The sequence below is a fragment of the Pleurodeles waltl genome, chromosome 4_1, assembly GCF_031143425.1.
Source record: "Pleurodeles waltl isolate 20211129_DDA chromosome 4_1, aPleWal1.hap1.20221129, whole genome shotgun sequence".
In the NCBI taxonomy this organism is placed as follows: Eukaryota; Metazoa; Chordata; class Amphibia; order Caudata; family Salamandridae; genus Pleurodeles; species Pleurodeles waltl.
The window spans coordinates 128806809-128826622 of NC_090442.1; the positions used below are offsets into that span (position 1 = coordinate 128806809).

Here is a 19814-nt window from a genome sequence, read left to right on the forward strand (position 1 = left end):
ACGAACTGCTGATGTCAATTGTGGGGAAGTAAGCTGCATTCACCATTCCATAGATTTGGATATTAATTCAAATATATAGGCTCCTAGAGGCATGGGTGGGGACCAGGCCGCGGTCCATAGAGAGGAGTGCTTACTGAGCAGTACCACTTCTGTTTTGTTGTGAATGAGCTTCGGGCAGCTCCTTTTCAGCCAATATAGTATGTCAGACACGCATGTTACAAAGCTGGATTGCATGGTGGATGTGTCTTTAGAGAGAGAAAGTATGAGCTTTGAGTCATCTATGTATGAGACAAAGCTAAAGCCACTGGATTGAAGAATGGAGGCAAGTAAAGCATTGTAGACCCTGAAGAGGGTTGGGGGCTCAGGGAGGAACCATGAGGAACTGTGATCATCAGCTTGCTGGTGTCAGACTGGAAGTGGGCGACAGTGACTATTTAAGAGCTTCTGATGATTAGGTAGGTGGGGTCCAGTCCTTTCACAAAGATGCGTGAGGGAAGGGGTCCAAGAGAGCTCCAGATTTGTTGGATTGCACGGTGTTGGCTGTTTCTGTGATGGATATTTCTGCCCAGCACAATAGCTGGGAGCCTGTCATGGTGCTGGTAATTGGGTTGAGGAGGTTGTGAGATATGGGGTACTTTGGGGGGGTTAGGGGGGGGGCTAAGAATTTCTTGGTGGTCCTGATTTTCTTCGAGAAGTGCATGGAGAGTTTGTTGCATTGATCCTGTGAGTGGGTTATAGCAGTGGAGCTTCTGGGTGGGTGTAAGGAAATGCCTCCTTGGCATGGTTACCCTCTGACTTTTTTGCCTTTGCTGATGCTATGTTTTGAATTGAAAGTGTGCTGAGGCCTGCTAACCAGGCCCCAGCACCAGTGTTCTTTCCCTAACCTGTACTTTTGATTCCACAATTGGCACACCCTGGCATCCAGATAAGTCCCTTGTAACTGGTACCTCTAGTACCAAGGGCCCTGATGCCAGGGAAGGTCTCTAAGGGCTGCAGCATGTATTATGCCACCCTAGAGACCCCTCACTCAGCACAGACACACTGCTTACCAGCTTGTGTGTGCTAGTGAGAACAAAATGAGTAAGTCGACATGGCACTCCCCTCAGGGTGCCATGCCAGCCTCTCACTGCCTATGCAGTATAGGTAAGACACCCCTCTAGCAGGCCTTACAGCCCTAAGGCAGGGTGCACTATACCATAGGTGAGGGTACCAGTGCATGAGCACTGTGCCCCTACTGTGTCTAAGCAAAACCTTAGACATTGTAAGTGCAGGGTAGCCATAAGAGTATATGGTCTGGGAGTCTGTTTTACACGAACTCCACAGCACCATAATGGCTACACTGAAAACTGGGAAGTTTGGTATCAAACTTCTCAGCACAATAAATGCACACTGATGCCAGTGTACATTTTATTGTAAAATACACCACAGAGGGCACCTTAGAGGTGCCCCCTGAAACTTAACCGACTATCTGAGGTGACTCTAACTTTTAGAAATCCTCCATCTTGCAGATGGAGGATTCCCCCAATAGGATTAGGGATGTGACCCCCTCCCCTTGGGAGGAGGCACAAAGAGGGTGTACTCACCCTCAGGGCTAGTAGCCATTGGCTACTAACCCCCCAGACCTAAACACGCCCTTAAATTGAGTATTTAAGGGCTCTCCCTGAACCTAGAAACTAGATTCCTGCAACAACAAGAAGAAGGACTGCCCAGCTGAAAACCCCTGCAGAGGAAGACCAGAAGACAACAACTGCCTTGGCTCCAGAAACTCACCGGCCTGTCTCCTGCCTTCCAAAGAACTCTGCTCCAACGACGCCTTCCAAAGGGACCAGCGACCTCTGCATCCTCTGAGGACTGCCCTGCTTCGACGACGACAAGAAACTCCTGAGGACAGCGGACCTGCTCCAAAAAGACTGCAACTTTATCCAAAGGAGCAGCTCTAAAGAACCCTGCAATCTCCCCGCAAGAAGCGTGAGACTTGTAACACTGCACCCGGCGACCCCGACTCGGCTGGTGGAGAACCAACACCTCAGGTAGGACCCCCGGACTACTCTACGACTGTGAGTACCAAAACCTGTCCCCCCTGAGCCCCCACAGCACCGCCTGCAGAGGGAATCCCGAGGCTTCCCCTGACCGCGACTCTCTGAAACCTAAGTCCCGACGCCTGGAAAAGACCCTGCACCCGCAGCCCCCAGGACCTGAAGGACCGGACTTTCACTGCAGAAGTGACCCCCAGGAGTCCCTCTCCCTTGCCCAAGTGGAGGTTTCCCCGAGGAAGCCCCCCCTTGCCTGCCTGCAGCGCTGAAGAGATCCCTTGATCTCTCATTGACTTCCATTACGAACCCGACACTGCACCCGGCCGCCCCCGCGCCGCTGAGGGTGAAATTTCTGTGTGGGCTTGTGTCCCCCCCGGTGCCCTGCAAAACCCCCCTGGTCTGCCCTCCGAAGACGCGGGTACTTACCTGCTGGCAGACTGGAACCGGGGCACCCCCTTCTCTCCATTGAAGCCTATGCGTTTTGGGCACCACTTTGAACTCTGCACCTGACCGGCCCTGAGCTGCTGGTGTGGTAACTTTGGGGTTGCTCTGAACCACCAACGGTGGGCTACCTTGGACCAAGAACTGAACCCTGTAAGTGTCTTACTTACCTGGTAAAACTAACAAAAACTTACCTCCCCCAGGAACTGTGAAAATTGCACTAAGTGTCCACTTTTTAAATAGCTATTTGTGAATAACTTGAAAAGTATACATGCAATTGAAATAATTCAAAGTTCCTAATGTACTTACCTGCAATACCTTTCAAACAAGATATTACATGTTAAATTTGAACCTGTGGTTCTTAAAATAAACTAAGAAAAGATATTTTTCTATAACAAAACCTATTGGCTGGATTTGTCTCTGAGTGTGTGTACCTCATTTATTGTCTATGTGTATGTACAACAAATGCTTAACACTACTCCTTGGATAAGCCTACTGCTCGACCACACTACCACAAAATAGAGCATTAGTATTATCTCTTTTTACCACTATTTTACCTCTAAGGGGAACCCTTGGACTCTGTGCATGCTATTCCTTACTTTGAAATAGTACATACAGAGCCAACTTCCTACATTGGTGGATCAGCGGTGGGGTACAAGACTTTGCATTTGCTGGACTACTCAGCCAATACCTGATCACACGACAAATTCCAAAATTGTCATTAGAAATTGATTTTTGCAATTTGAAAAGTTTTCTAAATTCTTAAAAGTCCTGCTAGGGCCTTGTGTTAGTCCCTGTTAGCATTTTCTTTTAGAGTTTAAAAGTTTGGTAAAAGTTTGAATTAGATTCTAGAACTAGTTTTAGTTTCTTAAAAAGTATTCCAACTTTTAGAAGCATAATGTCTAATACAGATGTGAATGTGGTGGAACTCGACACCACACCTTACCTCCATCTACAGATGAGAGAGCTAAGGTCACTCTGTAAACTAAAGAAAATAACAATGGGCACCAGACCTTCCAAACTACAGCTCCAAGAGCTGTTGGCAGAGTTTGAAAGAGCCAACCCCTCTGAGGATGGCAACACAGAGGATGATGATAGTGACTTGGAGGGTGATTCCCCCCCACCAGTCCTATCTAGGGAGAACAGGGCTTCTCAAGCCCTGACTCCAAAAATAATAGTCAGAGATGCTGGCTCCCTCACAGGAGGGTCCAACCTCTCTGAAATCACTGAGGATAACTCCAGTGAAGAGGACATCCAGTTAGCCAGGATGGCCAAAAGATTGGCTTTGGAAAAACAGATCCTAGCCATAGAAAGGGAAAGACAAGAGATGGGCCTAGGACCCATCAATGGTGGCAGCAACATAACTAGGGTCAGAGATTCTCCTGACATGTTGAAAATCCCCAAAGGGATTGTAACTAAATATGAAGATGGTGATGACATCACCAAATGGTTCACAGCTTTTGAGAGGGCTTGTGAAACCAGAAAAGTGAACAAATCTCACTGGGGTGCTCTCCTTTGGGAAATATTCACAGGAAAGTGTAGGGATAGACTCCTCACACTCTCTAAAAAAGATGCAGAATCTAATGACCTCATGAAGGGTACCCTGATTGAGGGCTTTGGATTCTCCACTGAGGAGTATAGGATTAGATTCAGGGGGGCTCAAAAATCCTCGAGCCAGACCTGGGTTGACTTTGTAGACTACTCAGTAAAAACACTAGATGGTTGGATTCAAGGAAATGGTGTAAATGATTATGATGGGCTGTACAATTTATTTGTGAAAGAACACCTATTAAGTAATTGTTTCAATGATAAACTGCATCAGCATCTGGTGGACCTAGGACCAATTTCTCCCCAAGAATTGGGAAAGAAGGCGGACCATTGGGTCAAGACTAGGGTGTCCAAAACTTCCACAGGGGGTGACCAAAAGAAAGGGGTCACAAAACCTCCCCAGGGAAAAGGTGGTGAGACAGCCAAAAATAAAAATAGTAAAGAGTCTTCTACAGGCCCCCAAAAACCTGCACAGGAGGGTGGGCCCAGAGCCTCTTCACAAAACAATCCTGGGTACAAGGGTAAAAACTTTGATCCCAAAAAGGCCTGGTGTCGAAACTGTAGTCAGTCTGGACACCAAACTGGAGACAAAGCCTGTCCCAAGAAAGATACCACTTCTAACTCCCATCCAGCTAAAACTGGAATGGCCAGCCTCCAAGTGGGATCAACAGTGTGCCCAGAGCAAATCAGGTGTCACACTGAAGCTACATTAGTCTCTGAGGGTGGGGTGGATTTAGCCACACTGGCTGCCTGGCCCCCTAACATGCAAAAATACAGGCAGCAGCTCTTAATTAATGGGACAAGTGTAGAGGGCCTGAGGGATACAGGTGCCAGTGTCACCATGGTGACAGAGAAACTGGTTTCCCCTGGCCAATACCTGACTGGACAAACCTATCCAGTCACCAATGCTGACAATCAGACTAAAGTACATCCCATGGCAATGGTAACTTTAGAGTGGGGAGGGGTCAATGGCCTGAAACAGGTGGTGGTCTCCTCAAATATCCCAGTAGACTGTTTGCTTGGAAATGACCTGGAGTCCTCAGCATGGGCTGAGGTAGAACTGAAAACCCATGCAGCCATGCTGGGTATCCCTGAACTGGTGTGTGTCAAGACTAGGGCACAGTGCAAGGCACAGGGTGAAAAAGTAGAGCTGGAGTCTGGAAAAATGGCCCAGCCTACCAAGAGACAAGGAAAGTCAGCTGGGAAACCAGCTGCAACACAACACCAAAAAGAGAACCTCTCTTCTCAGGAAGAAGTTCTGCCCTCTGAGGGAACTGAGCCTATGGAGCTGGAACCTTATCAGGTTGAGCTCTTGGGCCCAGGGGGACCCTCAAGGGAAGAGTTGTGTAAGGGACAAGAAACCTGTCCCTCTCTTGAAGGCCTTAGGCAGCAAGCTGCTGAAGAGTCCAAAGGCAAGAAAAATGGAACACATAGGGTCTATTGGGAAGATGGACTCCTGTACACTGAGGCAAGAGATCCCAAACCTGGTGCCACTAGGAGAGTGGTAGTGCCTCAGGGTTGCAGAGAGTTTATTCTGACCTTAGCCCATGATATTCCCCTTGCTGGGCATTTGGGACAAACCAAGACGTGGGAGAGGTTAGTCAACCACTTCTACTGGCCCAATATGTCCCAGAAGGTTAAGGAGTTTTGCCTGTCCTGCCCCACCTGTCAAGCCAGTGGTAAGACAGGTGGGCATCCAAAGGCCCCCCTCATTCCACTTCCAGTGGTGGGGGTCCCCTTTGAAAGAGTGGGTGTGGACATAGTTGGTCCACTAGAACCTCCCACAGCCTCAGGAAATATGTACATCCTAGTAGTAGTGGATCATGCTACTAGGTATCCTGAAGCTATTCCCCTTAGGTCGACTACTGCCCCTGCAGTAGCCAAGGCCTTCATTGGTATCTTTACCAGAGTGGGTTTCCCTAAGGAGGTGGTTTCTGACAGAGGTACCAACTTCATGTCAGCTTACCTAAAACACATGTGGAATGAGTGTGGAGTGACTTATAAATTCACTACACCATATCATCCACAAACTAATGGCCTTGTTGAGAGATTCAACAAGACATTAAAGGGCATGATCATGGGGCTCCCAGAAAAACTCAAAAGGAGATGGGATGTCCTCCTGCCATGTCTGCTTTTCGCTTACAGAGAGGTGCCTCAGAAGGGAGTAGGATTCTCACCCTTTGAACTTCTGTTTGGCCACCCTGTAAGGGGACCACTTGCTCTTGTTAAAGAAGGCTGGGAGAGACCTCTTCATGAGCCTAAACAAGACATAGTGGACTATGTACTTGGCCTTCGCTCAAGGATGGCAGAGTACATGGAAAAGGCAAGTAAAAACCTTGAGGCCAGCCAACAACTCCAGAAGTTGTGGTATGACCAAAAGGCTACACTGGTTGAATTTCAACCAGGGCAGAAAGTCTGGGTTCTGGAGCCTGTGGCTCCCAGGGCACTCCAGGACAAATGGAGTGGCCCTTACCCAGTACTAGAAAGGAAGAGTCAGGTCACCTACCTGGTGGACCTGGGCACAAGCAGGAGCCCCAAGAGGGTGATCCATGTGAACCGCCTTAAGCTCTTCCACGACAGGGCTGATGTAAATCTGTTGATGGTAACAGATGAGGACCAGGAAGCTGAGAGTGAACCTCTCCCTGATCTCCTCTCATCAGACCCTAAAGATGGCTCAGTAGATGGAGTGATCTACTCAGACACCCTCTCTAGCCAACAGCAGTCTGACTGCAGGAAGGTCCTACAGCAGTTTGCTGAACTCTTTTCCCTAACCCCTGGTCAGACACACCTGTGTACCCATGATGTGGACACAGGAGACAGCATGCCTGTCAAAAACAAAATATTTAGACAGTCTGACCAAGTTAAGGAAAGCATCAAGGTGGAAGTCCACAAGATGCTGGAATTGGGAGTAATTGAGTACTCTGACAGCCCCTGGGCTAGCCCAGTGGTCTTAGTCCCCAAACCTCACACCAAAGAAGGAAAGAGAGAGATGAGGTTTTGTGTGGACTACAGAGGTCTCAACTCTGTCACCAAGACAGATGCTCATCCCATTCCTAGAGCTGATGAGCTAATAGACAAATTAGGGGCTGCCAAATTCTTAAGTACCTTTGACTTAACAGCAGGGTACTGGCAAATCAAAATGGCCCCTGGAGCAAAAGAAAAGACAGCATTCTCCACACCTGATGGGCATTATCAGTTCACTGTTATGCCCTTTGGTTTAAAGAATGCCCCTGCCACCTTCCAAAGGTTGGTGAATCAAGTCCTTGCTGGGTTGGAATCCTTTAGTGCAGCTTATCTCGATGATATTGCTGTCTTCAGCTCCACCTGGCAGGATCACCTGGTCCACCTGAAGAAGGTTTTGAAGGCTCTGCAATCTGCAGGCCTCTCTATCAAGGCATCCAAATGCCAGATAGGGCAGGGAACTGTGGTTTACTTGGGACACCTTGTAGGTGGAGGCCAAGTTCAGCCACTCCAGCCTAAGATCCAGACTATTCTGGACTGGGCAGCTCCAAAAACCCAGACTCAAGTCAGGGCATTCCTTGGCTTGACTGGGTACTACAGGAGGTTTGTGAAGGGATATGGATCCATTGTGACAGCCCTCACAGAACTCACCTCCAAGAAAATGCCCAAGAAAGTAAACTGGACTGTAGAATGCCAACAGGCCTTTGACACCCTGAAACAAGCTATGTGCACAGCACCAGTTCTAAAAGCTCCAGATTACTCCAAGCAATTCATTGTGCAAACAGATGCCTCTGAACATGGGATAGGGGCAGTTTTGTCCCAAACAAATGATGATGGCCTTGACCAGCCTGTTGCTTTCATTAGCAGGAGGTTACTCCCCAGGGAGCAGCGTTGGAGTGCCATTGAGAGGGAGGCCTTTGCTGTGGTTTGGTCCCTGAAGAAGCTGAGACCATACCTCTTTGGTACTCACTTCCTAGTTCAGACTGACCACAGACCTCTCAGATGGCTGATGCAAATGAAAGGTGAAAATCCAAAACTGTTGAGGTGGTCCATCTCCCTACAGGGAATGGACTTTGTAGTGGAACACAGACCTGGGACTGCCCATGCCAATGCAGATGGCCTTTCCAGGTTCTTCCACTTAGAAAATGAAGACTCTCTTGGGAAAGGTTAGTCTCATCCTCTTTCGTTTGGGGGGGGGGGGGTTGTGTAAGGAAATGCCTCCTTGGCATGGTTACCCCCTGACTTTTTTGCCTTTGCTGATGCTATGTTTTGAATTGAAAGTGTGCTGAGGCCTGCTAACCAGGCCCCAGCACCAGTGTTCTTTCCCTAACCTGTACTTTTGATTCCACAATTGGCACACCCTGGCATCCAGATAAGTCCCTTGTAACTGGTACCTCTAGTACCAAGGGCCCTGATGCCAGGGAAGGTCTCTAAGGGCTGCAGCATGTATTATGCCACCCTAGAGACCCCTCACTCAGCACAGACACACTGCTTACCAGCTTGTGTGTGCTAGTGAGAACAAAATGAGTAAGTCGACATGGCACTCCCCTCAGGGTGCCATGCCAGCCTCTCACTGCCTATGCAGTATAGGTAAGACACCCCTCTAGCAGGCCTTACAGCCCTAAGGCAGGGTGCACTATACCATAGGTGAGGGTACCAGTGCATGAGCACTGTGCCCCTACTGTGTCTAAGCAAAACCTTAGACATTGTAAGTGCAGGGTAGCCATAAGAGTATATGGTCTGGGAGTCTGTTTTACACGAACTCCACAGCACCATAATGGCTACACTGAAAACTGGGAAGTTTGGTATCAAACTTCTCAGCACAATAAATGCACACTGATGCCAGTGTACATTTTATTGTAAAATACACCACAGAGGGCACCTTAGAGGTGCCCCCTGAAACTTAACCGACTATCTGTGTAGGCTGACTGGTTCCAGCAGCCTGCCACACTAGAGACATGTTGCTGGCCCCATGGGGAGAGTGCCTTTGTCACTCTGAGGCCAGTAACAAAGCCTGCACTGGGTGGAGATGCTAACACCTCCCCCAGACAGGAGCTGTAACACCTGGCGGTGAGCCTCAAAGGCTCACCCCTTTGTCACAGCACCGCAGGACACTCCAGCTAGTGGAGTTGCCCGCCCCCTCCCGCCCCGGCCCCCACTTTTGGCGGCAAGGCCGGAGAAAATAATGAGAATAACAAGGAGGAGTCACTGGCCAGTCAGGACAGCCCCTAAGGTGTCCTGAGCTGAGGTGACTCTAACTTTTAGAAATCCTCCATCTTGCAGATGGAGGATTCCCCCAATAGGATTAGGGATGTGACCCCCTCCCCTTGGGAGGAGGCACAAAGAGGGTGTACTCACCTTCAGGGCTAGTAGCCATTGGCTACTAACCCCCCAGACCTAAACACGCCCTTAAATTGAGTATTTAAGGGCTCTCCCTGAACCTAGAAACTAGATTCCTGCAACAACAACAAGAAGGACTGCCCAGCTGAAAACCCCTGCAGAGGAAGACCAGAAGACAACAACTGCCTTGGCTCCAGAAACTCACCGGCCTGTCTCCTGCCTTCCAAAGAACTCTGCTCCAGCGACGCCTTCCAAAGGGACCAGCGACCTCTGCATCCTCTGAGGACTGCCCTGCTTCGACGACGACAAGAAACTCCCGAGGACAGCGGACCTGCTCCAAAAAGACTGCAACTTTATCCAAAGGAGCAGCTCTAAAGAACCCTGCAATCTCCCCGCAAGAAGCGTGAGACTTGCAACACTGCACCCGGCGACCCCGACTCGGCTGGTGGAGAACCAACACCTCAGGGAGGACCCCCGGACTACTCTACGACTGAGTACCAAAACCTGTCCCCCCTGAGCCCCCACAGCGCCGCCTGCAGAGGGAATCCCGAGGCTTCCCCTGACCGCGACTCTCTGAAACCTAAGTCCCGACGCCTGGAAAAGACCCTGCACCCGCAGCCCCCAGGACCTGAAGGACCGGACTTTCACTGCAGAAGTGACCCCCAGGAGTCCCTCTCCCTTGCCCAAGTGGAGGTTTCCCCGAGGAAGCCCCCCCTTGCCTGCCTGCAGCGCTGAAGATATCCCTTGATCTCTCATTGACTTCCATTACGAACCCGACGCTTGTTCTAACACTGCACCCGGCCGCCCCCGCGCCGCTGAGGGTGAAATTTCTGTGTGGGCTTGTGTCCCCCCCGGTGCCCTACAAAACCCCCCTGGTCTGCCCTCCGAAGACGCGGGTACTTACCTGCTGGCAGACTGGAACCGGGGCACCCCCTTCTCTCCATTGAAGCCTATGCGTTTTGGGCACCACTTTGAACTCTGCACCTGACCGGCCCTGAGCTGCTGGTGTGGTAACTTTGGGGTTGCTCTGAACCCCCAACGGTGGGCTACCTTGGAGCAAGAACTGAACCCTGTAAGTGTCTTACTTACCTGCTAAAACTAACAAAAACTTATCTCCCCCAGGAACTGTGAAAATTGCACTAAGTGTCCACTTTTTAAATAGCTATTTGTGAATAACTTGAAAAGTATACATGCAATTGAAATAATTCAAAGTTCCTAATGTACATACCTGCAATACCTTTCAAACAAGATATTACATGTTAAATTTAAACCTGTGGTTCTTAAAATAAACTAAGAAAATATATTTTTCTATAACAAAACCTATTGGCTGGATTTGTCTCTGAGTGTGTGTACCTCATTTATTGTCTATGTGTATGTACAACAAATGCTTAACACTACTCCTTGGATAAGCCTACTGCTCGACCACACTACCACAAAATAGAGCATTAGTATTATCTCTTTTTACCACTATTTTACCTCTAAGGGGAACCCATGGACTCTGTGCATGCTATTCCTTACTTTGAAATAGTACATACAGAGCCAACTTCCTACAGTGGGCATCTGAATTCTTTGACAAGGGTGAAGATCAATTTGGCAGAGTTCTTGCTGTTCTGTATGCAGAAGGAGAAGACTAAACATTTGGCAGCTTTGAGGCATCGATTAGAGATTACTGGGGCCGACTTGCAGTAGGCTCCATCAGTGGTGTTGTGGACAAGGTGCTTACCAAAGTTCCAGATGCGTTAAATTGCATCTCAAAGTCAAAGGTTTTCAGAGCACCAGCAAGCATGGGGTGTGGTCTGTTGGTTTGGAGTTGGTTTGGTCAACAATTAGTCAGTCACACAAAGTTCTATCAGGTGCTATCAGTGAGGACCTGGATCAGCCTCCCTTTGATCAATGGTAGAAAGGCCTTCAAACGAATAGCACACAATTCCAACAGGCTGATACGAAGATCTATCATTTCCACCTCTCCCAAATGACTATTGTCAGCTCTGGGTGGGATAGGCAGAAGGGTATGCTTATGCTCCAATTGCGGTCAGGCAACCACCTCTGCAGAAAGTGTGAATCAGAGAGACTCCCCTGGTGCTGAGTCCATCGAGACTTCAGATCCCACTGCAGAGCCCACATATGCCCCCTGACATGGTCAGTAAGCAGGATTAAGAAAGCGAGGAGACCAAGAAGCCTCTAGACCATCCATACCAGGCCTGTGGCTGAAACATCTGAATCAAAGCCTGAATGTCCTGGACCAAAGGATAGGCTTGAAAATACAACATATCCAGGATGGCTATGATGAAAGGGAGCCTCTGGTAAGGAGTCATGAGTTACTTCAGCACAATGATCTAAGACCCCGAAGGATTAAAGGAGGCTCACATCATGTGGAAGTGGTCTACGACTGACTGAGGTGTGCCTTTAACAGCCAGCAATCGAGGCAGGGAAAGACTGGTATTACGGACATCAGAAGGAGCGAGGCAACCACACTAGCGTCACTTGTGTGAACACCCAAATGTATTGGGCAGGCCAAAGGGGGGCACAGAAATCTGCTTGTGGTCCACCTTAAATTGCTGGCAGTGTCTGTGGGCCTACATGAGTGGGCCATGGAAATAAACATCCTGCAAGTCTAACAACACCATCCAGTCTCCTAGATCCAAGGTATGCAGGACACTGACTAGCATGAGCAGCATCAATTTGTCCTACCACAGAAAGAAGTTGAGAAGGACAAGATCTAGAATAGGGTAAAGGATTCTCCCCTTTATCAGCACCACAAAATAGCAGGAGTACCACCCAGTTACAATTTCCAAGACCAGAACCGTTTCTTTCCTTTGGCCAAAACAGCCTAGACCTTCCTGCAGCAAAATGAACAAAGGGCCCTCCGAAGGCCTCGCTGGAGGTGGAATAAGCAGAAGCACGGAAAGGAATGGCCAAGCAGCCCCCGCTGCTGTCGGACTCCCAAACAGCTGTAGCCTCGCTGCCTCATCTTGCATTGTGCTTGATGGTCTGACTACCTCCTTTTGCTTCTTGTTGTTGCTTCTTTACTTCTGCCTTTTTGCCTTTCTTGCCTTGCATTTAGTCTTTTCACAGTTTACTTCTGCTTTTTGCCTTTCATGGCCTTGCCTTCTGTCTCTTGTTCGCTGCTCTTTTTGCTTTTCTTCATCTTTGTCTCATTCCTGTGGTGTCCGCTTCTGCCACCTTTCCCCATGATTTTTTCCTCCACCGCTGCTACTGCTTCTGCTTTATTTTCTCACATCCCGGTAGCTTCACCCACCCCCACACAGCAGCCTTCCCACCTCCCAGGATCCCAGGACCTATTTAATGGAGGTCACTGGTGCGCCAAAGGCAATCCCGTCTGCAGCTATCCGCACCTAGTCCGGGCCAGGAACCCTGGTTTAACTCCCCTTCACAGCTACACCACAGCAGGACTTTGACCCCTAGACCCTGGATGCCCCAACAAACTCTGCACTGAGCCTCACCTTCCTCCACGGTAGGAACTTTCACTTGCACTCACTGCTCTTTCATCTACAACAACCAAACCAGAAACACCACACCCACAATTAACCACACTCCCCAAGCACGCAGACACACAGCTCACCTGCATCCTCCTCAACACACAATCGCTTAGCAAGCACGCGACTCAGCTATGTGACCTCATCACCACTCTCTTTCAGACATCCCCTTCCTTACCGAACCATGACTCCACCCTTCGTTGGCCCCCAAAATCACTGCAGCAACATCATAGGGATCAACAAACCCAGGGGAGGTATTGCCATCATCTACAAGGAAGCCATCCAGTGCACTACCAAGAAGGACAGCACCATCCCAACCTTAGAATACTTCAACCCCAAACCAACAGCAAATCCATCATCAGAGCCACCCTCGCCTACAGACCCCTGGGACCCTGCCCCAGTTTCTGCAAAACCATCACAGACTTTATTGTCCTTCCTTACCCTAGACTCAAACTACTACATCTTCCTCTACAACCTAAACTTCCACCTCAATGACCCTTGCGACCACAACACCACCAATCTCCTCGAAATCTAGATCTAGAACCATGACCCACCACGGCAGAACACGCCAAAAACCTTTTCATCATCCTGGACAGTCAGCTGACCATGAGATCCAAGATAAACGCAGTTTCCTCTGCCTACTTCTTCACCCTACAAAGGTTACAAAAAATCTTTAAGTGGCTCTCCCAGGACACAAGATGTACCATTCACACAGGCACACATCACCAGTTGACTCAACTACAAAGTGATCCCCGCCAGCCTCTTTCAGTGCTTCAGACTATACAGAACACACGCCAGGCTCATCCTCAACCTCCCCTGGTGAACACCCATCACCCCAACTCAGAAGACTCCATTGGCTCCTCATATAGAAAATATGTCAGTTCAAGTTGCTGATCAATGCATATAAGGTGCTACACAACCAAGGACCCGCCTACATCAATCTACGCCTCCGCTTCCACTACACTCTCAAGACATCTACACTCCCCATCCCTCGCTCTTCCCTACAATTCCCATATCTACTGCAGCAGAAGTGGAGAACAATTGCTCTCATGCCTGAGTGCCTGGTCTCCCCTAGGTGACAGCCGCGTTATACAAATCCACTGACTGATTTATTGATTGAAAGGCACTTCACAACCCTCCTGAACTATCTGCAGGAACCATTTGTCAAGTGTTATTGCTTGCCACCCATTGAGAAAATTAGTTATCCTGCCTTCCACAGGGTAGTCATGTGGCAACAAGTGTATTATAAAACAGTATGGAGGCTGTGGCCGGATGGGATGGGCACAAGGACGTACATAGGCCCTGCTGGTTTTGGTGCTGTCTACCAGATTTTCGAGATATCTGCTTGTGGGAAAGCGGCCCCTGGCATCGCCTGAATGTAAAACCCCTAGCAATACCACAAAAGGTTAAAAAAACGATGGTCTTTATAGAAGTTATCCGCATCATATTGTGGGGAAAAACCCACCCCACCATTACAATCTTCTTCGAATGCAGAATGGCTCTGGTTAGAGCCCAACACAAACAGTTGCTGAAGCACCAGTGGACAGCTTCTAGGTAAAGGCATAGTCTTATCTGAATCAAAAGGAATGGGGACAGGGCACATAGGAACTAAACATGCTAGGGCTTGTTTGAGAGCTGAACAATATCATTTTTGAGTCGGACTGAACTATGGGGCTGACGTCCTCCTTTGACGTTTGCAATGTTGATCTGGCAGGAACTAGCATGGATCGTGGTACCAAATGTGAAATCCGCTCTATACACAGGTGTAACGGGATCACTTGCAGAATTGGTTCTTCAGCAGGAGACTAGGACAGAGATAGCAAAGTACCACGATGTCCTAGTCTTCACAAGGAGTAGCCTTTACAAAGTTTCTGGCAATTTTCAGTGACAAACAGCTTGGCCTTGTGGCCCTAGATAGCCTTCATATTTATCAGGGCACACTCTCCACAATACTTGGAGAGGTGGCCTGACTGTAGGTCACATAGGCCTACCTAGTGGTGATCTGTCAGATACTTCTGTATGTAAAGTAAGCGGGTTTAGGTGGTGGCATTGCTCTTCCACACTGATAAACCTTTGAAGGAAAAAACTCATCAACTATTGAGAAAAGAGAAGCTACCTACGCATCCATGTGTGAAGGCGCAGAAAAAAAGGACCTTGAGCTCATTGGTGGTACCTATATAGGACTCCAGTCGTCACTTCTGGGGTACAGCAGAGCTGAACGACACTAACTACCAGCATGCAGAGGCCATGCTGAAAATCCTACAGATCCACACTGGAGCCTGGGGATAGTCACAAGGTTAAAAGTAACCATCAGAAATCTGACTTGAGATTACTTTTCCGTAAATCCTACAGCACCATATCAACTTTCAAAGTTGATACTCATCCATCTCTTCACATCATTCTTTTATACAATCTCAAAAAGACTTAGAAAACATACTAACAGACCTTCTACTTCAGGGTGACTTATGTTAAAACTTTTTATCCTCTCTTCTTTAGTTTGCAATGGCCTGGTGATGGAGAAATAGTCAAAAGTTCATGGATCTGGGGATATTCCATTCACTCTATGAATAAGCACTTACCTGATCGATCCACAATTTGCCGACAATTATGTTGTGCACAGTGGTGGTGACTTTTTTCCATGTGTAGTGATGGCCAGTTGCATGGAAGATACAGTGAATGGTTCCTAAGGAGAGTAAGACATTAAAAATGAAAATACAGACATGAGGGTTACCAAAAGAAAAAAGGAATGAGGACGGGACAGAGAACATATGCTACTGATAAAGGGAAGGCAGTACCTGTCATGAGTAGTGGGAGAAATAAAAAGAAAGTTGAGGTGTGACAATGACAATGAAAAGCAAGAGGAAAGTGCTCAAAGAGTAGAGCCAGTGATAAAGATGAACAGAATAGAGCCAGTGGAGAAGACGAACAAAGCATGGATGGGGTAAAAGAGACAACAGAAAGGAGAGAAAATGCATAAATGATGAGAATACTTTGTGTATGTGGGTAAGTTAAGCTAAGAAAGATAAAGGGAGAGAAAAAGGTTACACTCAACATTTTTTCACAAAAGTAGTGTGAATTGGCAGAATATGGATTCAAGCTTCAGGACAGAATTGACCTCAGACCTTTTCAGTCACTGCAATCTTGCTTGCAAAATGTCAATACCCTCCTGCTTTTTGCCCAGGTTCTGCAACTATCCTCTCAATTCAGGTTGGAGGCTGGTCAGAAAGCAATAGGATGTATATGTAAATGGCTACAGATCAGGATGTTGACAAAAGTTGTAAAGGTGGGGGAAGTAGAAAGGAGTCATTTCATTCATCGATGAGTGCATGACCATTCACTTACACTATTTTTATTCAGTTGGTGAATTTATTATTTCTTTAAGCTACAAAAAGAAGCTTTGTAATTAAATGCACCAAAACAAGTTTCTTACCTTTTGTAATATTTAACCGCAGATTCCCCACCTTTTGAATATCTCCAGAAACCTAAAAGAATCCAGAGAACTTCAACAGTAGTGCTGCCATGCACTGGCAGGTGGATTCGTGCGGCTCCGCTGTAACTCTGTACTGTCCCGAAATGATGGAACGGAAATGCATATAAGAGCCACCTCTGAAGGTGGATGTTAGTTTCTAGTCTCATTTCCTTCCCGCACCTTCAGATGCGGGGTGAAGAACAACTGCTACTGATTGTACACTCATCATTAACTTGTAACTTTTTTTTTTTTAGATGTTAACAAGGCCACTTCACAGAACGGAGTGTGCGGAGCAAAGAATTACCCAACATGGGAGGTTATCACAAACTTCAGAAAAAAGGTCAACCATTTCCTTACCACCAACCTGCCTGGAAGGAATATTATATTTAGTGGTTGTACCCACAGCACCTTTAGTGCACTCAAGCTGTGTGTAGAGATAAGAATAATACTGCTCAGCATCAAAGGCCTTCAAGAGCAACTGTGCATGCATTCAAAGGGGGCACACATTAAGAATGTCAAGACCAGGTTGTGGGTGCATTGAGGCATCACATCCGGTTTGGCAGGGACCATGTGTGTCAAACCTTTAATAAAAAGTATCACAACTGGAGATTTAAACAAAGACAAATGTTTCCCTAAACACTGTACGAAGCTGGCTTGTGTGTGGTGGACACCTGTGTTATTTACACCTTAAACCAGGTCCAGGCAACCCATTGTTAGTTAGCAACAGGGTCTAGAAATCCAAGGCTCTCTAGGGGTTGCTGTAGATGATGAGACAATACTTATCTAGGAGGAGTGTAAAGCACTTGCACTACCACAGTTACCACACAGTAACTAATCACACATGAAAGGAACCACACAGTATTACAAAAATAAAGGTACTTTATTACAGTAACATTAAACTAGTTTACTTATACAGTCCCTCAACTGGAGGAAAGTACACACTATATATACACAATCAGTATTAGGAATTAGCATATAGGAAAAACAAGCATTGACAAGAAATAGTGGAAAATATCTAGGGCCCTTGGGGAGAGCCAAACCATATACTAAAATAGTGGAATGTGAAGATAGGTTCCCCCACCCAAGGATGTGGAGTAGTTAGTAGGGAGCTGGGAAAGCTCTGGACCCCAAGAGGTGAGTACTTAGATGACCCCAGCGACCAGGACAGCAGAGGTAATTTACCTAGTTTTCCCATGGACTAACAAGGGGCCTTAGAAAATGAACTTTGCAAGAACAGGACCCTAAAGGTGGATTCTGGAAGAAGAGGAGCTGTAAAATAAGGGGGCCAGAGCCCAGTCCACAATGGAGTGTCCAGACGGAGCAGGAGCCACTTCCCACCTTTTGGAGGGGTGAAGATCTGTGTCGACGAAGGAGGATGAAGCCGAGCTGCGTAGTCCAGGAGCTGCAGAGGAGTCCCCGAAGTCGTGCAGAAGATGTCCCACACCTATCGTTGGATTGCAGAGAGGTCAGCAGTCAGAAAGACACCCAACAAGTCTTGGCAAATGCAAATCAGGGCAGAAGAGGAGTTGCAGAGCTAAAGAGGACAAGCAAGGTCCTGGGGACTCGACCCTTGGAGGGGAGTCCGGGCTGACTCTCAGCAGTTGGGAGAGCTAGTAGAAGCATTTGCAGCCTCCACCAGCAACCCACTGGCAGTAGGAGAGGAGAGGATTCCCACATCGCTGGAGCAGCAAAGGAGAGACTGTGCTTGCAAGGATGAAGTGCTGGAAGCCGGGACTACTTGGAGCCTCAATATCCCTTGGAGTAGGAGCCACCAAGCCTTTGTTGCTGCAAGAGTCGCGGTGCACAGGGATACCGTCCTACAAGGAGAGGCAAGGAGTCACGGTCTCCCAAGTTGGACAGAAGGCATAGAGGACCAAGAGGACCACTCCGACCCACCACCCGTGTTGCAGGATCCACACAGTTCCAGAGGAGAGCAGATCCACACAGCTGGACGTTGTTGCCTTAGGTGCCTGCAGATGCAGAGGAGGGACTCCTTCACTCCTCTGCATCCCTTCTTGCTTGCTGGTGTGGCTGCAGTCTTACCGACCCCAGAGGGTGCACAGCTGTGGAAATGTTGCAGCTGCTGGAAGGAGCCAGGGAAACAATGTTGCAAGCGAGGTCGCAGTCTTGTTCGCTTCCTTAAGTGTGCAGTTGCGGTTTGGTGGCCAGGAGCAGAAGAGGTCAATGCCGAGGAGTCCTGGTGGAGTCTTGCACACCAAATCTGGGGACCCACCTGCAAGGGAGTCCCTAAATAGCCCTAACAGGGGGCTTGGTCACTCTGCAGGGTGACCACCTATCAGAGTGGGTCACTGACATCAGTCACCTGTCCTAACCAACCAGATGCTCCCAAAGGTCTCTGCACATCTTGTTTCCAAGGTGGCAGAATCATGTGGCCACCTGGAGGAGCTCTGGGCAACACTTCTGGGGTGGTGATGGATAGGGGAGTGATCACTCCCCTTTCCTTAGTCCAGTTTTGTGCCAAAGAATGGACCGGGGATCCCTGGGCTGGCAAACCGGTTTACACGAAGAGGGCACAAAATGTGCCTTTCAAAGCAAACTGGTGTCTTGGGGAGGCTACCCCTCCCAAGCCTTGTAACACCTACTTCCAAGGGACAAGAGGGTGTAGCGTCCTCTCTCCCACAGGAAATCCTGTGTTCTGCCTTCCCCTGCCTGAGCTGGTCAAGCAGCAGGACGGCAGACACTTGTCTGAAGGGCTGCAGCATCGTGAGCTGCCTGCAAAGCATGGAAAACAGGTAAAAGCAATACTGGTGGGGGCGAGGGCCTTCTAAGGAGCCCCCAGAGTGCATGGAATCATGCACCAATTCTGGCAACAGTATTGGGGTATACTTCTGACATGTTTGACACCAAACATGCCCAGATTCGGAGTTACCATTATGTAGCTGGACCACACGTAGTGAGTGACCTGTGGCCAGAACACGGGTAAAATGGCTTCCCCGCACTGACGAAGTCCAGTGTATTGGAACTGGAGTTCATAGGGGCACATCTGCTCGTGCAGGTGTGCCCTCACACACAAGGACCTGCACCCTGCCCTTTGGGCTGAAAGGGCCTGCAATAAGGATACCTTACAGTGACATGGTGCAGTGAACAGCAGTGAAAGGGCACATGCACCTTTTCATGAAGGCTGCAATGGAAGGCCTGCAGACAAAGTTTAAATGGGCTTCCATGGGTGGCATAATACATGCTGCAACCCACGGTGTCCCCTGGTGTACCAATGCCCTGGGTACCTGAGTACCATATACTAGGGACTTACAGGGGTACACCAGTATGCCAATTGTGGGGTGTAAAGAGATACCAGGGTAACCCACTTTGGAGGATAGAGCACAATCCCTGGGGTCCTGGTTAGCAGCATCCCAGTGAAAATAGTCTAAACACACTGACAGACAGGCAAAAAGTGGGGGTAACCATGCCAAAAAGATTGACTTTCCTACAAATACAAAAAAGAGGAAAGAGCCAACAAGTAACCTTTTACTGTACCTACAGCAAGGCCTTGCTAAGTAGGCAAAA

At 48.4% G+C, this 19814-nt stretch overlaps 1 protein-coding gene across 1 annotated transcript in view; it reads right to left on the minus strand.

Annotated features, from left to right (window-relative positions):
* The window catches only part of OSBP (oxysterol binding protein), a 353464-nt gene that overhangs the window by 119278 nt on the left and 214372 nt on the right, over window positions 1-19814 (minus strand). Inside the window, exon 10 of the mRNA XM_069227875.1 lies at window positions 15400-15503. Within this exon, the coding sequence (XP_069083976.1) occupies window positions 15400-15503 (104 nt within the window). The remainder of the gene's footprint in view (window positions 1-15399; window positions 15504-19814) is intronic.